Source organism: Hippopotamus amphibius, chromosome 8, assembly GCF_030028045.1.
Source record: "Hippopotamus amphibius kiboko isolate mHipAmp2 chromosome 8, mHipAmp2.hap2, whole genome shotgun sequence".
In the NCBI taxonomy this organism is placed as follows: domain Eukaryota; kingdom Metazoa; phylum Chordata; class Mammalia; order Artiodactyla; family Hippopotamidae; genus Hippopotamus; species Hippopotamus amphibius.
The window spans coordinates 15,287,144-15,302,951 of NC_080193.1; the positions used below are offsets into that span (position 1 = coordinate 15,287,144).

A 15,808-nucleotide genomic window follows, 5' to 3' on the forward strand; every position below is an offset into this window, starting at 1 on the left:
CTATTCCCAACCCTCCATTCCAGGAGATCTTCCAAAAAGAGGTGGTTCGCAAGCCTGGAACAGGGAAGGTAGACTGTGAAACCACAAATCTGAGAGGTAAGGCAAGATCGCCCCTGGACTCAGGAAGCCCAGTCTTTGAGTGTTTTCTCTCAATCTTCCTTGAAATCTTCTCTCTTAAAAAGTTTTCCCTCTGCTCTTCTGGACAGATTTTTAATAATCTCAGAGTCCTTGCTGTCAGGGGCACAGACCAAATTTACAGGCATGAAAATAGCACTGGGAGCTACCGGGCTCCTTGGAGGTACTTTTCGCTGCGGCTGGGGTGCACGTTCTTCTCAACGGGTTCAGGCTGCAGTGAGAGGGATGAAGACAAGCTCGGGGGATCCGTGCTAGGCCTTGGGGCAGGCTGGCCAGGTATGTGTCCTTCTCAGGGAAGGTCGAGACCTGGCTGCTTCAGCGTCAGGACCCAGTTCAGAGGCGAGGCGTCCCTTCCCATCCCAGTGTCCCTGGGAGCTCCCCAAGGGCCAGCATCACGGTCTCGAAAGGCGACCAGAGTGCAGAGGCCAAGGAAACCCAGACACAGCACCTGGAGCCAGACCCACCTGCACTGCACTCCATGTGCACAACAAGGCACCCAAGACCAGGGTCAGGGGACAGAAGAACAGGGGCTAATCCAAATCTGCAACCCAACACAAGAGCATTCTATTTGCAAGGATGCCTGATTTAGAGCAGTATTCTCTCTTCCTTAACTCTGATGGCCCTGTAAGGATCGGAGAGCCCTTGGAGGCAGGGACGCACCTGGCTCAAAACTGCCCTCCAAGACCAGTTTCTCGGTTCAAAACATCTTAGGAAGCAAGGTGGATGCTCGTATTTCTTGAAAGGAAAATCGCGTCTCCAGCCCCTCCTCCGAGTCCTCCCCCATCTCCTTGTCAGAACTTACAGGATGAGAGGTGAAGGATGCACAGGCACTGAGCACATGGGGAGCATATGGGTCCAGGCTGGGAAAGCCTTTCCTTAATCCTCCCCGCCTTGGTGACCTCAGGACCGCCCACCGAATCACCTGGGGCCTCCCTTTCTCCACATTGTGTCTCTAAGCAGCTACCCAAGGCTGAGGCCCCAGGACCCACAGGGGAGGTCCTCACCACCCTTTACTGGCCTCTGCCCTCCCCCTCCTGCTCACTATCCTGTGTCATCTTCCGATGGCAATTCCCCAGGGCACATGCTTTGTGAGCCGCCCACACTGCAGGCCCAGGAATCCCTCATCTCTGTCCCCATCAGAGCCAATCAATCACCAGTTTCACTCCTCTGCTCTCTCTGGGACCCCTCCTCTTCTCTCCTGGGACAGCCTGGTCTAGCCTCCACTTGTGGCCAGAATAAGCTTTGCAAAAAACAAATCAGACTCTGTCGCTCCCCTGCTTGACGCCCCCTGGAAGCTCCTTCAGCTCTCTGGATGGCCCTTAAGCCCCCCACCGGGTCTCCCAGGCCCAGGAGGTTTGGTCCCAGCCACCCAGCCCTTGCCACCCCTTCCCGCCACCCTCCCCTCCTCAGGAACCTGAAGGCTTGTTTCAACATCCACCTTCTGGATACCTTCTGGAAAACTTCCCTAAAACGGGAAAGGAAACAGTCACCCACATCCAGGGAGCACAGAGAGTCCCACACAGGGCAAACCCAAGGAGGAACATGCTGAGACACATATTAATCAAACTAACAAAAACTAAACACAAAGGAAAAACATGAAAAGCAACAAGCGAAAAGCAACAAATAACATACAAGGGAATCCCCATAAGGTTATTGGCTGATTTTTCAGCAGAAACTCTGCAGGCCAGAAGGGCGTGGCATGATATATTTAAAGTGATGAAAGAGAAAAACCTACAACCAAGAATAATCTATCCAGCATGGCTCTCGTTCAGATTCAACAGAGAAATCAAAGGCTTTACAGACAAGCAAAAGCTAGGAGAACTCAGCACCACCAAACCAGCTTTACAACAAATGCTAAAAGAACTTCTCTAGGTTGGGGGGAGGCCACAACTAGAAACAAGAAAACCACAAATGGGAAACCTCACTGGTAAAGGCAAACATACAGTAAAAGCAGGAAATCATCCACACACAAATATGATATCAAAACTAGCAACTGTGAGGAGAGTACAAATGCAGAAAGTGGGAACTGCATTTGAAATTAAGAGACCAGCAACTTAACCTTGTATATATAGAGACTGCTCTACCAAAACCACATGGGAAATGCAAACCAAAAAACTATGGTAGATACACACACAATAAAGAAAAAGCAACCCAAACACAATGCTGAAGACGGTCATCAAACCACAAGAGAAGAGAAGAAAAGAGGAAGGGAAGAAAAAAGACCTATAAAAACAAACCCAAAACAATGAAGAAAATGGCAATAGGAACATACATGTTGATAATTACCTTAAATGTAAATGGCTTAAATGCTCCAACCAAAAGACTCAGACTGGCTGAATAGATACAGAAACAAGACCTGTATATACGCTGTCTATAAGAGACCCACTTCAGACCTAGGGACACATACAGACTGAAAGTGAGGGGATGGAAAATGATATTCCATGCAAATGGAAATCAAAAGAAAGTTGGAGTAGTAATACTCATATCAGACAAAATATACTTTAAAATAAAGACTGTTACAAGAGACAAGGAAGGGCGTGACATAATGATTGAGGGATCAATCCAAGAAGAAGATACAACAAGTGTAAATATATATGTACCAAATATGGGAGCACCTCAATACATAAGGCAAATGCTAAAAGCCATAAAATGGGAAATCTACAGGTAACACAATAATAGTGGGGAATTTAACACCCAAATACACCAATGCACAGATCATCAAAACAGAAAATTAATAAGAAAACACAAGCCTTAAACGACACATTAGACCAGATAGACTTAATTGAGATTTATAAGACATTCCATCCAAAAGCAGCAGAATACACTTTCTTCTGAAGTACACATGGAACATTCTCCAGAATAGATCACGTCTTGGGTCACAAATCAAGTCTTGGTAAATTTAAGAAAACTGAAATCATATCAAGCATCTTTTCCAACCACAAGGCTATGAGATTAGAAATCAACTACAAAAAAGAAAAAAAAGCTGTAAAAAACACAAACACACGGAGTTGAACAATGTTACTAAATAACCAATGGATCACTGAAGAAATCAAAGAAGAAATCAAAAAATACATAGAGACAGATGACAACAAAAACATGATGATCCAAAACCTATGGGATGCAGCAAAACCAGTTCTAAGAGGGAAGTTTACAGCAATACAATCTTACCTCAAGAAACAAGAAAAATCTCAAATAAATAAGATAACCTTACACCTTAAGCAAATAGAGAAAGAAGAACAAAACCCAAAGTTAGTTAGAAGGAAAGAAATCATAAAGATCACAGCAGAAATAAATGAAATAGAGACAAAGAAAAAAATAACAAAGATCAATGAAACTAAAAGCTGGTTCTTTGAGAAGACAAACAAAATTGATAAATCTTTAGCCAGACTCAAGAAAAAAGGGAGAGGACTCAAATCAATAAAATTAGAAATGAAAAAGGAGAAGTTACAATGGACACCACAGAAATACAAAGGATCATAAGAGACTACGATAAGCAACTGTATGCCAATAAAATGGGCAACCTAGAAGAAATGGACAGATTCTTAGAAAGGTACAACCTTCCAAGACCAAACCAGGAAGAAACAGAAAATAGGAACAGACCAATCACAAGTACTGAAATTGAAACAGCAATTAAAAATCTTCCAACAAACAAAAGTCCAGGACCAGATGGCTTCACAAGTGAATTCTATTAAACATTTAGAGAAGAATTAAACACCTACCCTTCTGAAACTCTTCCAAAAATACTGCAGAGGAAGGGACACTTCCAAGCTCATTCTACGAGGCAACCATCATCCTGATACCAAAATCAGACAAAGATATCACACAACAAAGAAAACTAGAGTATCACCAATATCACTGAAAAACATAGATGCAAAACTCCTCAACAGAATATTAGCAAACTGAATCCAACAACACATTAAAAGGATCACACACCATGATCAAGTGGGGTTTATCCCAGGGATGCAAAGATTTTTCAATAGCCGCAAATCAATTGGTGTGATACACCATATCAACAAATTGAATAAAAACCATATAAACATCTCAATAGATGCAGAAAAGCTTTTGACAAAATCCAACACCCATTTATGATAAAAACTCTCCAGAAAGTGGGCACAGAGGGAGCCTACCTCAACATAATAAAGGCCATGTATGACAAACCCACGGGAAACATCATCCTCAATGGTGAAAAACAAAGCATTTCCTCTAAAATCAGGAAAAAGACAAGGATGTCCACACTTGCCACTATTATTCAACATAGTTTTGGAAGTCTTGGCCACAACAATGAGAGAAAAAAAAGAAACAAAAGGAACCAAATTGGAGAAGAAGTAAAAATGTCACTCTTTGCAGATGACATGATACCATACACAGAAAATCCTAAAGATGCTACCAGAAAACTAACTAGAGCTTATCAACGAATTTGGTAGATTTTGCGGGATACAAAATTAATACACAGAAATCTCCTGCATTCCTATACATTAACAACAAAAGATCAGAAAAAGAAATCAAGGAAACAATCCCTTTTACCATCACATCAAAAAGAATAAAATATCTAGGAATAAACCTACCTAAGGAGGCAAAAGACCTGTACTCAGAGAACTATAAGATACTGATGAAAGAAATCAAAGACGACACAAACAGATGGAGAGATACACCATGTTCTTAGACTGAAGAATCAATATTGTGAAAATGACTATACTACCCAAAGCAATCTACAGATTTAATGTGATCTCTATCAAATTACCAATGGCATTTTTCACAGAAACAAAACAAAAAATTTTACAAATTTCTATGGAAACACAAAAGACCCCAAATAGCCAAAGCAATCATGAGAAAGAAAAACAGAGCTGGAGGAATCAGGCTCCCTGATTTGAGACTATACTACAAGGCTACAGTAATCAAAACAGTATGGTACTGGCACAAAAACAGAAATATAGATCAATGGAACAAGATAGAAAGCTCAGAGATAAACCCATACACCTACAGTCACCTAATCAACAACAAAGGAGACAAGAATATACAATGGATACAAGATAGTCTCTTCAAAACAGATGATTGAACTTGGTGTACCCCCCCCCCAAAAAAAAACATCATTCAGAAAAACAGATGATAATAAAATACTGATATGCCAAAAAAAAAAAAAAAGACAGTCTCTTCAATAAGTGGTGTTGGGGAAACTGGACAGCTACATGTAAACAAATGAAATGAGAACAATCCCTAACACCATCTACAAAAATAAACTCAAAATGGATTAATGACCTAAATGTAAAGCCAGATACTATAAAACTCTTAGAGGAAAACATAGGCAGAACACACTTTGACACAAATCTCAGCAAGATCTTTTTTGATCCACCTCCTAAAGCAATGAAAATAAAAACAAGAACAATTGCGATCAAGTTGAAAGCTTCTGCACAGCAAAGGAAACCGTAAACAAAATGAAAAAATCCTCAGAATGGGAGAAAATATTTGCAAACAAAGCAACCAAGAAGGGATTAATCTCCAAAATATACAAACAGCTCATGCAGCTCAATATCAAAAAAAAAAACCCAATCAAAAAATAGGCAGAAGACCTAAATAGGTATTTCTCCAAAGAAGACATACAGACGGCTAAAAAGCACATGAAAAGATGCTCAACATCACTAATTATTAAAGAAATGCAAATCAAAACTACAATGAGGTAGTCCTTCACACCAGTCAGAATGGCTATCATCAAAAAATCTACAAAGAATAAATGCTGGAGAGGGTGTGGAGAAAAGGGAATCCTCCCACACTGTTGGTGGGAATGTAAATTGGTACAGTCACTATGGAAAACAGTATGAAGGTTCCTTAAAAAACTAAAAATAGAACTACCATATGATCCAGAAATTCCACTCCTGGGCATATATCTAGAGAAAACCGTAGTTCGAAAAGATACATGTACTCCAGTGTCCATTGCAGCACTGTTTACAATAGCCAGGACATGGAAGCAACCTAAATGTCCATCAACAGAGGAATGGATAAAGATGTGGTACATATATACAATGGAATATTATTCAGCCATAAAAAGAAGGAAATAATGCCATTTGCAGCAACATGGATGAACCTAGAAATTATCATAATGAGTGAAGTAAATTAGAGAAAGACAAATATATATCGCTTACATATGGAATCTAAAAAAAGGGGGTACAAGTGAACTTATCTACAAAACAGAAACAGAGTTACAGAAATAGATGTAGAAAACAAACTTATGGTTACTGGGGGAAAGGGGTGGGGAGGGATAAACTGGGAGATGAGAATGGATATATGCACACTACTATATATAAAATAGATAACTAGTAAGGACCTACTGTATAGCACAAGGAACTGTACTCAATACTCTGTAATGGCCTATAAGGGAAAAGAATCCAAAAAAGAGTGGATATATGTATATGCATAACGGATTCACTTTGCTGTACACCTGAAACTAGCAACATTATAAATCAGCTACACTTCAATAAAATTTTTTTTTAAAATAAAATAAAAATTAAATAAATAAAAATAAAAAGGAGATGGGGCGCACTGAATTCCACTCCCATCTTCGCTACTGACCACGTGACTTCAAACCTTCCCTCTCTGGCAAATGTGACAATTTGCTGGGATGATTCCTCTGGTACCGGCTCTCTCACCTTCCCTCCATCATCTGTTACCCACTCCCAGGTGTCGCAAAGCTGCCCACTGCAATCCTTCCCCACTCAGGAGCCCTGGATCCTGCCTGGGGGACCCAGGCCTCAATCCCCAACAATTCACTGGCAGCCAGAGTGACCTCTGCAAGGTGCCAATCTGCTTCACGCTCCACACCTCTCTTAAAGCCTAACAGTGCCCCCTGTTGCTTCTCCTAGGTTGAAGTCAAGACCCCTCTTGCTGGTCTAAGGGCTGCATGATGCACCCATGCCCACCCCACACTTATCATGCTCCAGCCAGGTCCCCTCTCTGTCACTCACACACCTGTACTCTCTGTGCCACAGGGCCTTTGCATGTGCAGTTCTGTTCTCTCTCTGCTTTGCCTAATTGACTCCTGGGCACTCTCTCTTCAGGTCTCGCCCTGCAGGCCCTGGAGGAAGCCCTCTGCATTTTTTGGGACAGCCTGAGGACACCCTAGCCCCACCCTGTGAACAGGTGAGACCCAGCATCTTGCTCTAGGGCCCCACTGGCCTGGCAGAAACAGAGCTGGGCAGTTCAGGCTCACACAACTTGAAACTCATCCAGGAGTCCCCATCCATCATATGATCCCTACCTGCCTGTTCCGTTCCTTCCTTCTTCTGCCAGCTCTCCCTGCTTCTCAGTCATCTCTGCAGGAACAGGGTGCCAGGCCTGGGTCCCCAGTATGTTTGTCCACAGGTTTCAGCAGCCTGGGGAGGGCACATCCCCCGCCTCATCAAGCCTCAGACCCAGTGAGCGCCATCCGGACATTTGAGTCTTTTAGCTCCGACAACACTGGATGTTTGGGGATGTGAGGTCTGGTCTCAGACTCAGCTTTGGGATACTGTCCACGGTGCCTCTCTCTACCTCAGTTTCTCCGTCGTCTGTAAGCCAGGGTGCTGAGAATAATGACAGCCTTGGCTCTTTAACATACATCATCTCAGCAGAGCCTCACAGCAACCCCACAAGGCAGGTGCTATTATTACCTCCATTCTATATATAAGGAAAGCGAGGTAGCCTCCAAGAGGGGCCCCAGTGATCCTGCCTCCTGGTATTCATGCCCCATGTAGTCCCCTCTCCAAGTGTGGGGTGACCCAGTGACTCACTTCTGATGAAGACAGTACAGCAAAGGTGATGAGATGTTATCTGCAAGATGAAGTTACCAAAAGATGGTGTCCTCCATCTCAGGTGCCCAATCTCTCTCTCCCTCTCTCACTGGTGCATCTTACTCTGGGGGAAGCCAGCTGCCAGGTATGGTAACCCTGGGGACTGGTCCATGAGATACCCCTAGCCATGAGCTTGAGCTCGGAAGCAGAACCTCTCCCTGTTGAGCCTTCAGGTGACCTTAGCCCCAGCTGACCTACCTGAGCCCAAAAACCTAGATCCCTGGTCCACAGAAATGATGAGATAATAAAAATGTGTTGTTTCAAACTAAGTTTGGGGGTAAGTTGTTACGCAGCCATAGCTAACTAACACAGAGGCCTAGAGAGATTAAGTGAACTGTCACCCAGCCATGAATCCAAAACTGCCAGACCCCAGACCTGTGCTCATAGCTCTTACCCGACACAGCCCCCTCTTCTCTGCATCAGCTTAAGGGGCTGATCCGAGCACGTGAGTCAAGAAGTTACAAGGGCAAAATGCTCCCCCAAAGTCACCCACCACCGGCAGTTCTGGGAGGAGGGCCCACCTGTTGTCGAAGAAGGCACGGACAATTTTGGATCGGATTGGGTTGAGCTCCAGGTCAGGGACATTGTTGAAGTTCTCCTTCCTGAGTCCCAAGGAGGAGAGGCACAAGGAAAAGAGAAAAGAAACAGACGTCAGAGAGCATATTCTTTACTTCTCAAGCTGTGCTTTTTCATCCTGAGCAGGCCCCACGAGGACAGTCCAGAATGATGAGACAGGACTGGAATACTGGCCTCTCTCCTCCTCCAACCTTCGGACTGGTGGGACCACAGAGGGTCTGGAGGAGCAGAGATGCCCCTGTGAATCTGATAAATGTCCTGGACATCCACCCCCGGAAGATGCAGCAACACAAGATGTGCACCCTACTCCGAGGGGTCAGAGACCCCCGGCTGGGAAACCCTGAGGTGGCCCTTGTGGAACTGGAACAGCAGGATGCTGGCTTGGAGATCTGGGAAACAGTGTGGCAGGTCCTCACCGGGTGAGAAACATGGAGTTACCATGTGACCCAGTGAGTCCTCTCCTAGGTATATACCTGGGTATGTCCCCAGAGAAATGAAAATATTCATCCACATAAAAACTTGCCCATAAGTATTCACAGATGCATTCTTCCTAACAGCCATAAAGTAGAAATGCCCCCAGTGTCTGCCAACAGATATCTGGAGAAATATGGTCTATCCATAGAACAGAATATTATTCAGCCATAAAAAGGAATGAAATACAGATATAAGCTACAACATGGATGGACCTTAAGGACACGGTGCTATGTGAAAGAAGCCAGACACAAAAGGCCACACACTGTATGATTTCATTTATATGAAATGTCCAGAATAAATAAATCCATAGAGACAGAAAGTAGATGAGTGGTTGCCAGGGCTGGGGGGGTTGGGAGTGATGGGGAATGGTGGCTAACGGTACGGGGATTCTTTGGGGGATGATGAAAATGTTGTAAAATTGACTGTGGTGATGGATGCACAACTGTAGACACACAAAAAGCCACTGCATTGCACATTTCAGTGGGTGAATGGTAGGATATGTGAACTATTTCTCAGTAAAGCTGTTTAAAAAAAGAGAGAGAGGGACTTCCCTGGTGGTCCAGTGGTTAAGACTCAGCACTTCCACTGCAGGGGGCACAGGTTCAATCCCTGGTCAGGGAACTAAGATCCTGCATGCCACAGCCAAAAAGAGAGAGAGAGAGAGAGAGAGATGCTTGCAGGAGGGGGTGAATTTCAAATACAGCCACCCTGGTGCTGGGCACAGGTGTCGCTGGGTCCTAGAGGCTGTGGGTTTGCAGGCGTGGAGGCAGCTAAGTCCCTCACGGGCCTGACCTTTCTCCATTAGGCCGTCCTTTGTTCTTGGAATCTGCTTCCTGCTCACCTTTTCTTCTGCTCCATGGACTTCAACAGGCAGCGGCCTTGGAAGGGACCCAGGGCACAGGCTGGTAATCCCGGGGAACAAGGGGGCACACCCAGTGTGGGGAGGAGGAAGGATATTAGCCACTGAAAATGAGAATGTCCAGGGGTCCTCAGATTCAGGACTTGAAATGAGAACCAACACATGCTGCGAAGGAGGAAGTGCCACATACACGGAGAGTCAGGCACCGTCAGAGCTGGAAGGTTCTGCTCTTACAGAGCTGACCCCTGTCCTGCCCCCACCTTACAGATGGGGAGGCTGAGGCTCAGCGAGGAGAAGCAGGAACCCCCCAGGGCCCGGACGCCTCTGAGTTCTCCCCACCTCTGGGCTGTTTCCGCCGCTTGCCACCCCCCAGCACTCCCAGCTTGGCTTGCTTTCAGCATCTGGCCAAACTCAGGAACTGGCGTCAGGGGACCCCAACATTTTAGATTCCTCAGGGCCCCGTTCTGAAGGAGGCGACACACGCCGAGCAGCTGGCCTGCAGCAATGCAACATTATTTGGCCATAAAAAGGAATGCAGCACTGACACCGGCTACAACACAGATGAACCTTGAAAGCACCATGCTACGTAAAAGAAGACAGATACAAAAGGCCACATAGCGTATGATTCCATTTACATGACATGTACAGAATAAGCAAATACACAAAGACAAAAAGTAGACTGGTGGGTGCCAAGGGCGGGGCGTGGGGAGAGCTGATGGCTAGTAAGCACAGGGTTTCTTTTGGGGGTGATAAAAATGTTCTATGATTGGAGACTTTAAGTGGGCGGAATGTATCACATGTGAATTATGTCTCAATAAGGCTGTTTAAAAATATCCCTAAAATACTTTTCAAAACCAAAAAGCAAAGAACCGCTACACTATGGCTCCATCGATATAAAGAACAGAAAGTGAGGTGCTACCCTGTGCCGCTCGGAGTCAGGTTCACGGCCAGCTCTCTCTGGGGATGGTGACTAGGAGGGGGCATGAGGGGGCCCTTGGGGCTCTTCTGCTCTTGCTCTGGGTTTGGGGTCACGGGTGTGTTCAGTCTGTGAAAGATCATCTCAGTGGCCTGGTCACTTTTCTCCACACATGTGACAGTCGCGTCGCAAGGGCCCCTGCCCTCCCCTTCCTCCTCCTGAGTGGGCAGTGGCCACAGGAGGAAACAGACAGAAAACCCAGAGCTTGACCGTATGCAGCTTAAGAGGGGGTTTGGGGAGAAAGAAAAGGAAGTCAGCAGCTAATTAGCACAAGATCCCCCAAGCCCTCTCTGGTTTTCACTGGCCGGGGCTCCTGGCTACTACTAACCCTTCCTCAGCCTCAGTCTCCTCATCTGTGAAGTGGGCACAGCCTCTGGAATCAGACTTGGGTTCTACCAGCTCTGCCACCTGAGACAAGTGACTTAGCCTCTCTGAGCCTCCACTTGCTCCTCTGCACACAGGAGCCTCAGAGGGCTGTCGGGTGCTGGAGTGGAAGAAAGTCTGGAACTTCACCCCACGCATGCAACACATGCACACTCAGCACGGTGCCCGGTGAGGAGCAAGGGCTCCACGGATGGAGACTTTCAGGTGCCCGAGAGCACAGGCACAGGACTCTCGTCTCCACAGCACCACGTCCTCAAGACATTGCACAACGGGGCGGGGGCTCAAAACAGAGTGCGGATGGAACAGCTGAGCGGAAGGGTCGGCGGGTGTTGGCGGGGCACCTGGCCCCCAGGCTCAGCCGCTTTCCCAGGCATCCACACCCTTCAGCACCCTCAGGAGTTCTCCATCCACACATCCTTGGAGAGCCTCACCACCCCGCTCTCCTTTGCCGAGCCCTAGAAGGGGCCCTCAGAGGAGCTTTGTCCCAGGGCTGCTGGAAGGACCACATTCGGGGACACACCCGGGAAGTGGGTTTGGCTAACTCCCCAGGAGGGAACAGAAGCCAAAACTGGGGAAGCTGCAGGTTCTAGGGCGGCTGGGAGACACCCGGTCCCCATGCTTATGAAGGTGGCAAGAAGGGGCCCACTAGCAGGCCCCCGGGCACCATGAGACCCCATAAAGGGCCAGAGGGACCCTGGGCTGACATGGGAGGGAGAGCAGATGGCACATCTCAGGAGGAGGAGAGAGGCAGAAGGACCTTGAGAAGCCCGACCATGTGTCTGGAGGAGAAAATTAACAACAGAAAAGAGGCCTGACCTCCTACTGACAGAGGTGAGGCAGATGCTAGGAACTGAGCTGGGCACACAGTGTCCCCAGGTCCTGGCCTCACAGCCCCTGGCAGGTCTGTGCGGGTGTCTCTGAAGCCCAGCTGCCTTTCTCTATAAGCTAGAATCACACTGGTCCTCACCACAGGCACCTTACTGACTCTCTAAGCCTCAGTTTCCTCATCTGTGAACTGGGTACAGACCAAGCACCACCACCTGTATCAAAGGGGAAGTGAAGTCAAGCACATCTGAGGTCCGGTCCAGGCTTTGCCCCTAATCAGGGAAGTGGTTCTGGGTGAGCCACTGCATGTCCCAGAGCCTCAATTTCTCATCTGTAAAATGGGGATTGTGGGAATATTCAGGCAGTATCATGGGGTTAATGAGATGATTAAAGGAGATAAACGCAGGTAAGGTGCTTAGCGTAATGCCTGACGCGCAGTGAGCTCTTTGTTTTAAAATGATGATGGTGAGGGACTTCCTAGGTGGCGCAGTGGTTAAGAATCTGCCTGCCAATGCAGGGGACACAGGTTCGAGCCCTGCCCCAGGAAGATACCATATGCCACGGAGCAACTAAGCCTGTGCACCACAACTATTGAGCCTGCGCTCTAGAGCCTGTGAGCCACAACTGTTGAGCCTGTGTGCCACAACTACTGAAGCCCACATGCCTAGAGCCTGTGTTCCACAACAAGAGAAGCCACCACAATGAGGAGCCCGTGCACCACAATGAAGAGTAGCCCCTGCTCGCTGCAACAAGAGAACGCCCGTGTGCAGCAACAAAGACCCAACACAGCCAATAAAAAAATAAATCCAATAAATAAATAAATAAATAAATTTATATTAAAAAAAATGATGGTGGTGACTGTAACAGCAGCAGCTAACCTTCTACTTGCTCCCGAGGTGTCAGGTACTGCTCTGTTGAGAGCTGTACATGATTACCCTACAAAGTAGGAACACATTCCCACCTTACAGATGAGAAAACCGAGGCAAAGAGGTGAGGAAACGTCTTATCGCTAGGAACGATGCCCCTGACTTACACGGTGCACGGAAGCTCCAGCCCGGGAGCAGCTTCTCCTGAGCTCTGTCTGGTCCTGGGGAGCGGGGTGGGCTTCCCAGATATTTGCTGACCTGCCTTTTCAGCAAGTGGGCTTGAGCCTGGAGCCTGGGAAAGGCTAACCACAGTTTAAGGCATTGAAAGATGCCTTTGTCTGGGGGGCCCAGGACTTTCCTGCCAGGATCTTTAGTGCCAAGGCATGTGGATGGGAGAACCACCTGGTGCAAGTAGGGAATTCTTGGGACTTCCCTGCTGATCCAGTGGTTAGGACTCAGTGCTTTCACTGCTAGGGCCTGAGTTCAGTTCCTGGTTGAGGAACTAAGATCCTGCAAGCCACGTGGCGTGGCCAAACAGAAAAAAAAAAAAAAAATAGGGAATTCTTGGTGCTTCTCAAACATGACTTGCTCACAAATCCTGGGGATCACGGTAAAATGCAGGTTCTGATTCAATAGTCCGATGAAGGCCAGTTTCAGTCTCATTTTTCTTCCTCCCCTCCTGCCCCCAGGTGCCCACAGGGCTGGTCAAACCAGCTAAGCCAAAGCCCTCCCCACCACCCATGGGAATGGCTCTGCTTCACCCTGAGCCCAGGGCTGGGGGTGAGGCACTCCTTGGGGGCCGGAGCCGACACACGGTGGCCAGCGGTCCAGCGATGCTACCCCGGTGACAGCGGGGAGGGGTCCAGGGGCACACACCTTCCGCGGGTTTTAAACTTCCGCCCTCGAGTTCCCCTCGTGTTTTCCGTGCCAGGCTGAGCACTCTGTGAGCTCAGCCATGTTTAATCACCCCCCACAACCCAATGAGGGGTGACACCAATGACCCCCATTTTACAGGCAAGAAAATGAGGCCCAGAGAGGTGAAGTGACTAAGCTGTAGTCACACAGCTAGTAGAAGAGCTTCGAATCCGGCTTTCACCACCCCGAGTCTCTCACACTCGCGACTTCCTTTGAGTTGTAGGTTTTAATTTAAAGAGAGAGGATGAGAGAGATCTTCACGGGGGCATCTGCTCCCATCCAGCCCCGAGAGGCCCCATCCGGGACCCAGAAAGAGGGCAAGACAAGCGTCCAGCCCACAAAGGAAGGAAAGACTAAAAAACCACAAAGGAGGGTGGGCTGGGCACTTCCTCCTGCCTTGTGGTGTGGGTTGGTTTCCGGAGGCTTTGAGGCTCAGCTCAACTGCAAATTTCTCTGTGCGGGTTTGGGGAGGGTTCTCAGCCTGGAATCCTGGCCTCCTGCTCTCTGCTGGTCCAGGTCTTCCCACAGCAAGGAAGGCCACGGGGCTCTCTCCTCCGCGCGCCGCCTGCCCTACACTCCCGGACCCCCTCCTGGGGCTTAGTGCTCAGCGTGTGATGGTTAAACAGTGGGGAAGCTGGGGCCCACAGAGGCGCGTGTCTTCCCGGGCAGTGCCGAGGACCAGTGCAGCAGCCGCATCACGCGGGAGCTCGTGAGAAATGCTGAGTCTTGGCTGGCCCGACCTGCTGAATCAGAACCTGCATTTGACCACGAGCCGCAGGATCTGTGCGCAAGTTCGTGTTTGAGAAGTGTCAAAAACTCCCTGCTTACCCAGCAATCCCACTCCTGGGCATATACCCTGAGAAAACCATAATCCAAAAAAGAAACATGTACCACAATGTTCACTGCAGCACCATTTACAATAGCCAGGACATGGAAGCAACCTAAATGCCCATCAACAGATGAATGGATAAAGAAGCTGTGGCACATATATTCAGTGGAATATTACTCAGCCATAAAACGGAATGAAACTGAGTTATTTGTAGTGAGGTGGATGGACCTAGAGTCTGTCATACAGAGCAAAGTAAGCCGGAAAGAGAAAAACAAATACCGTATGCTAACTCATATATATGGAATCTGAAGAAATGGTCCTGAGGAACCCAGTGACAGGGCAAGAGTGGAGATGCAGATGTAGAGAACGGACTTGAGGACACGGGGTGGAGGGGGAAGGGGAAGCTGGGACGAAGTGAGAGAGCAGCACTGACGTATATACACGACCAACTGTAAAACAGCTGGTGGGAGGCTGCTGCAGAGCACAGGGAGATCAACTCGATGATGGGTGATGACTTAGAGGGTGGGATAGAGTCACGGGAGGGAGGGGATATGGGGACATATGTATAAATACACCTGATTCACTTTGTTGTACAGCAAAAACTGGCACAATAGTGTAAAGCAATTAAATTCCAACAAAGAGCTTAAAAAAAAGAAAAAGAGTTCCCTACTTGCACCAGGAGGTTCTCCCATCCACGTGTCTCTGCACAAAAGATTCTGGCAGGACAGCCCTGGTCCCCGAGCCCCCAGGCAAAAGCCTCTTTCAAAAGCTGGGGCATCGTCAGCAAAGTGATTCTCCCTGCACACCCCCCCCTCCTCCTGCAGCTGCTCCACGCCTGGGCCTGGCCGCCCCCAACACCTGCCACGCACTCATTCCAGGGGGAGCGACAGGTATTCCAGCGCCTTCCAGGTGGCAGGCCCTGTTCTGGGGGCTGGCTTCAGCCATGATGGGACAGACACCATCCCTCCTGGGTTTCCAATGGGGGAAACGATAGTGGAGCCTCTCCGGCAGCGACAAGCCCTTCGCAGACACACCGAGCAGAGGGGATGGAGGAGGCGGCAGGGAGCTGGTCAGGGAGAGCCTCACAGTGAAGGTGACACGAGAGCACAGTGCTGCAGGAGGTGAGTGCTCAACCCCAGGGGACACCTG

The 15,808-nt window shown here is 47.9% G+C and overlaps 1 protein-coding gene across 1 annotated transcript in view; it reads right to left on the reverse strand.

Moving 5' to 3' along the window:
• Positions 1-15,808, reverse strand: part of TESC (tescalcin) — a 62,736-nt gene that overhangs the window by 10,080 nt on the left and 36,848 nt on the right. The window contains exon 3 of the mRNA XM_057746311.1: positions 8,477-8,557. Coding sequence (XP_057602294.1) covers positions 8,477-8,557 — 81 coding nt within the window. The remainder of the gene's footprint in view (positions 1-8,476; positions 8,558-15,808) is intronic.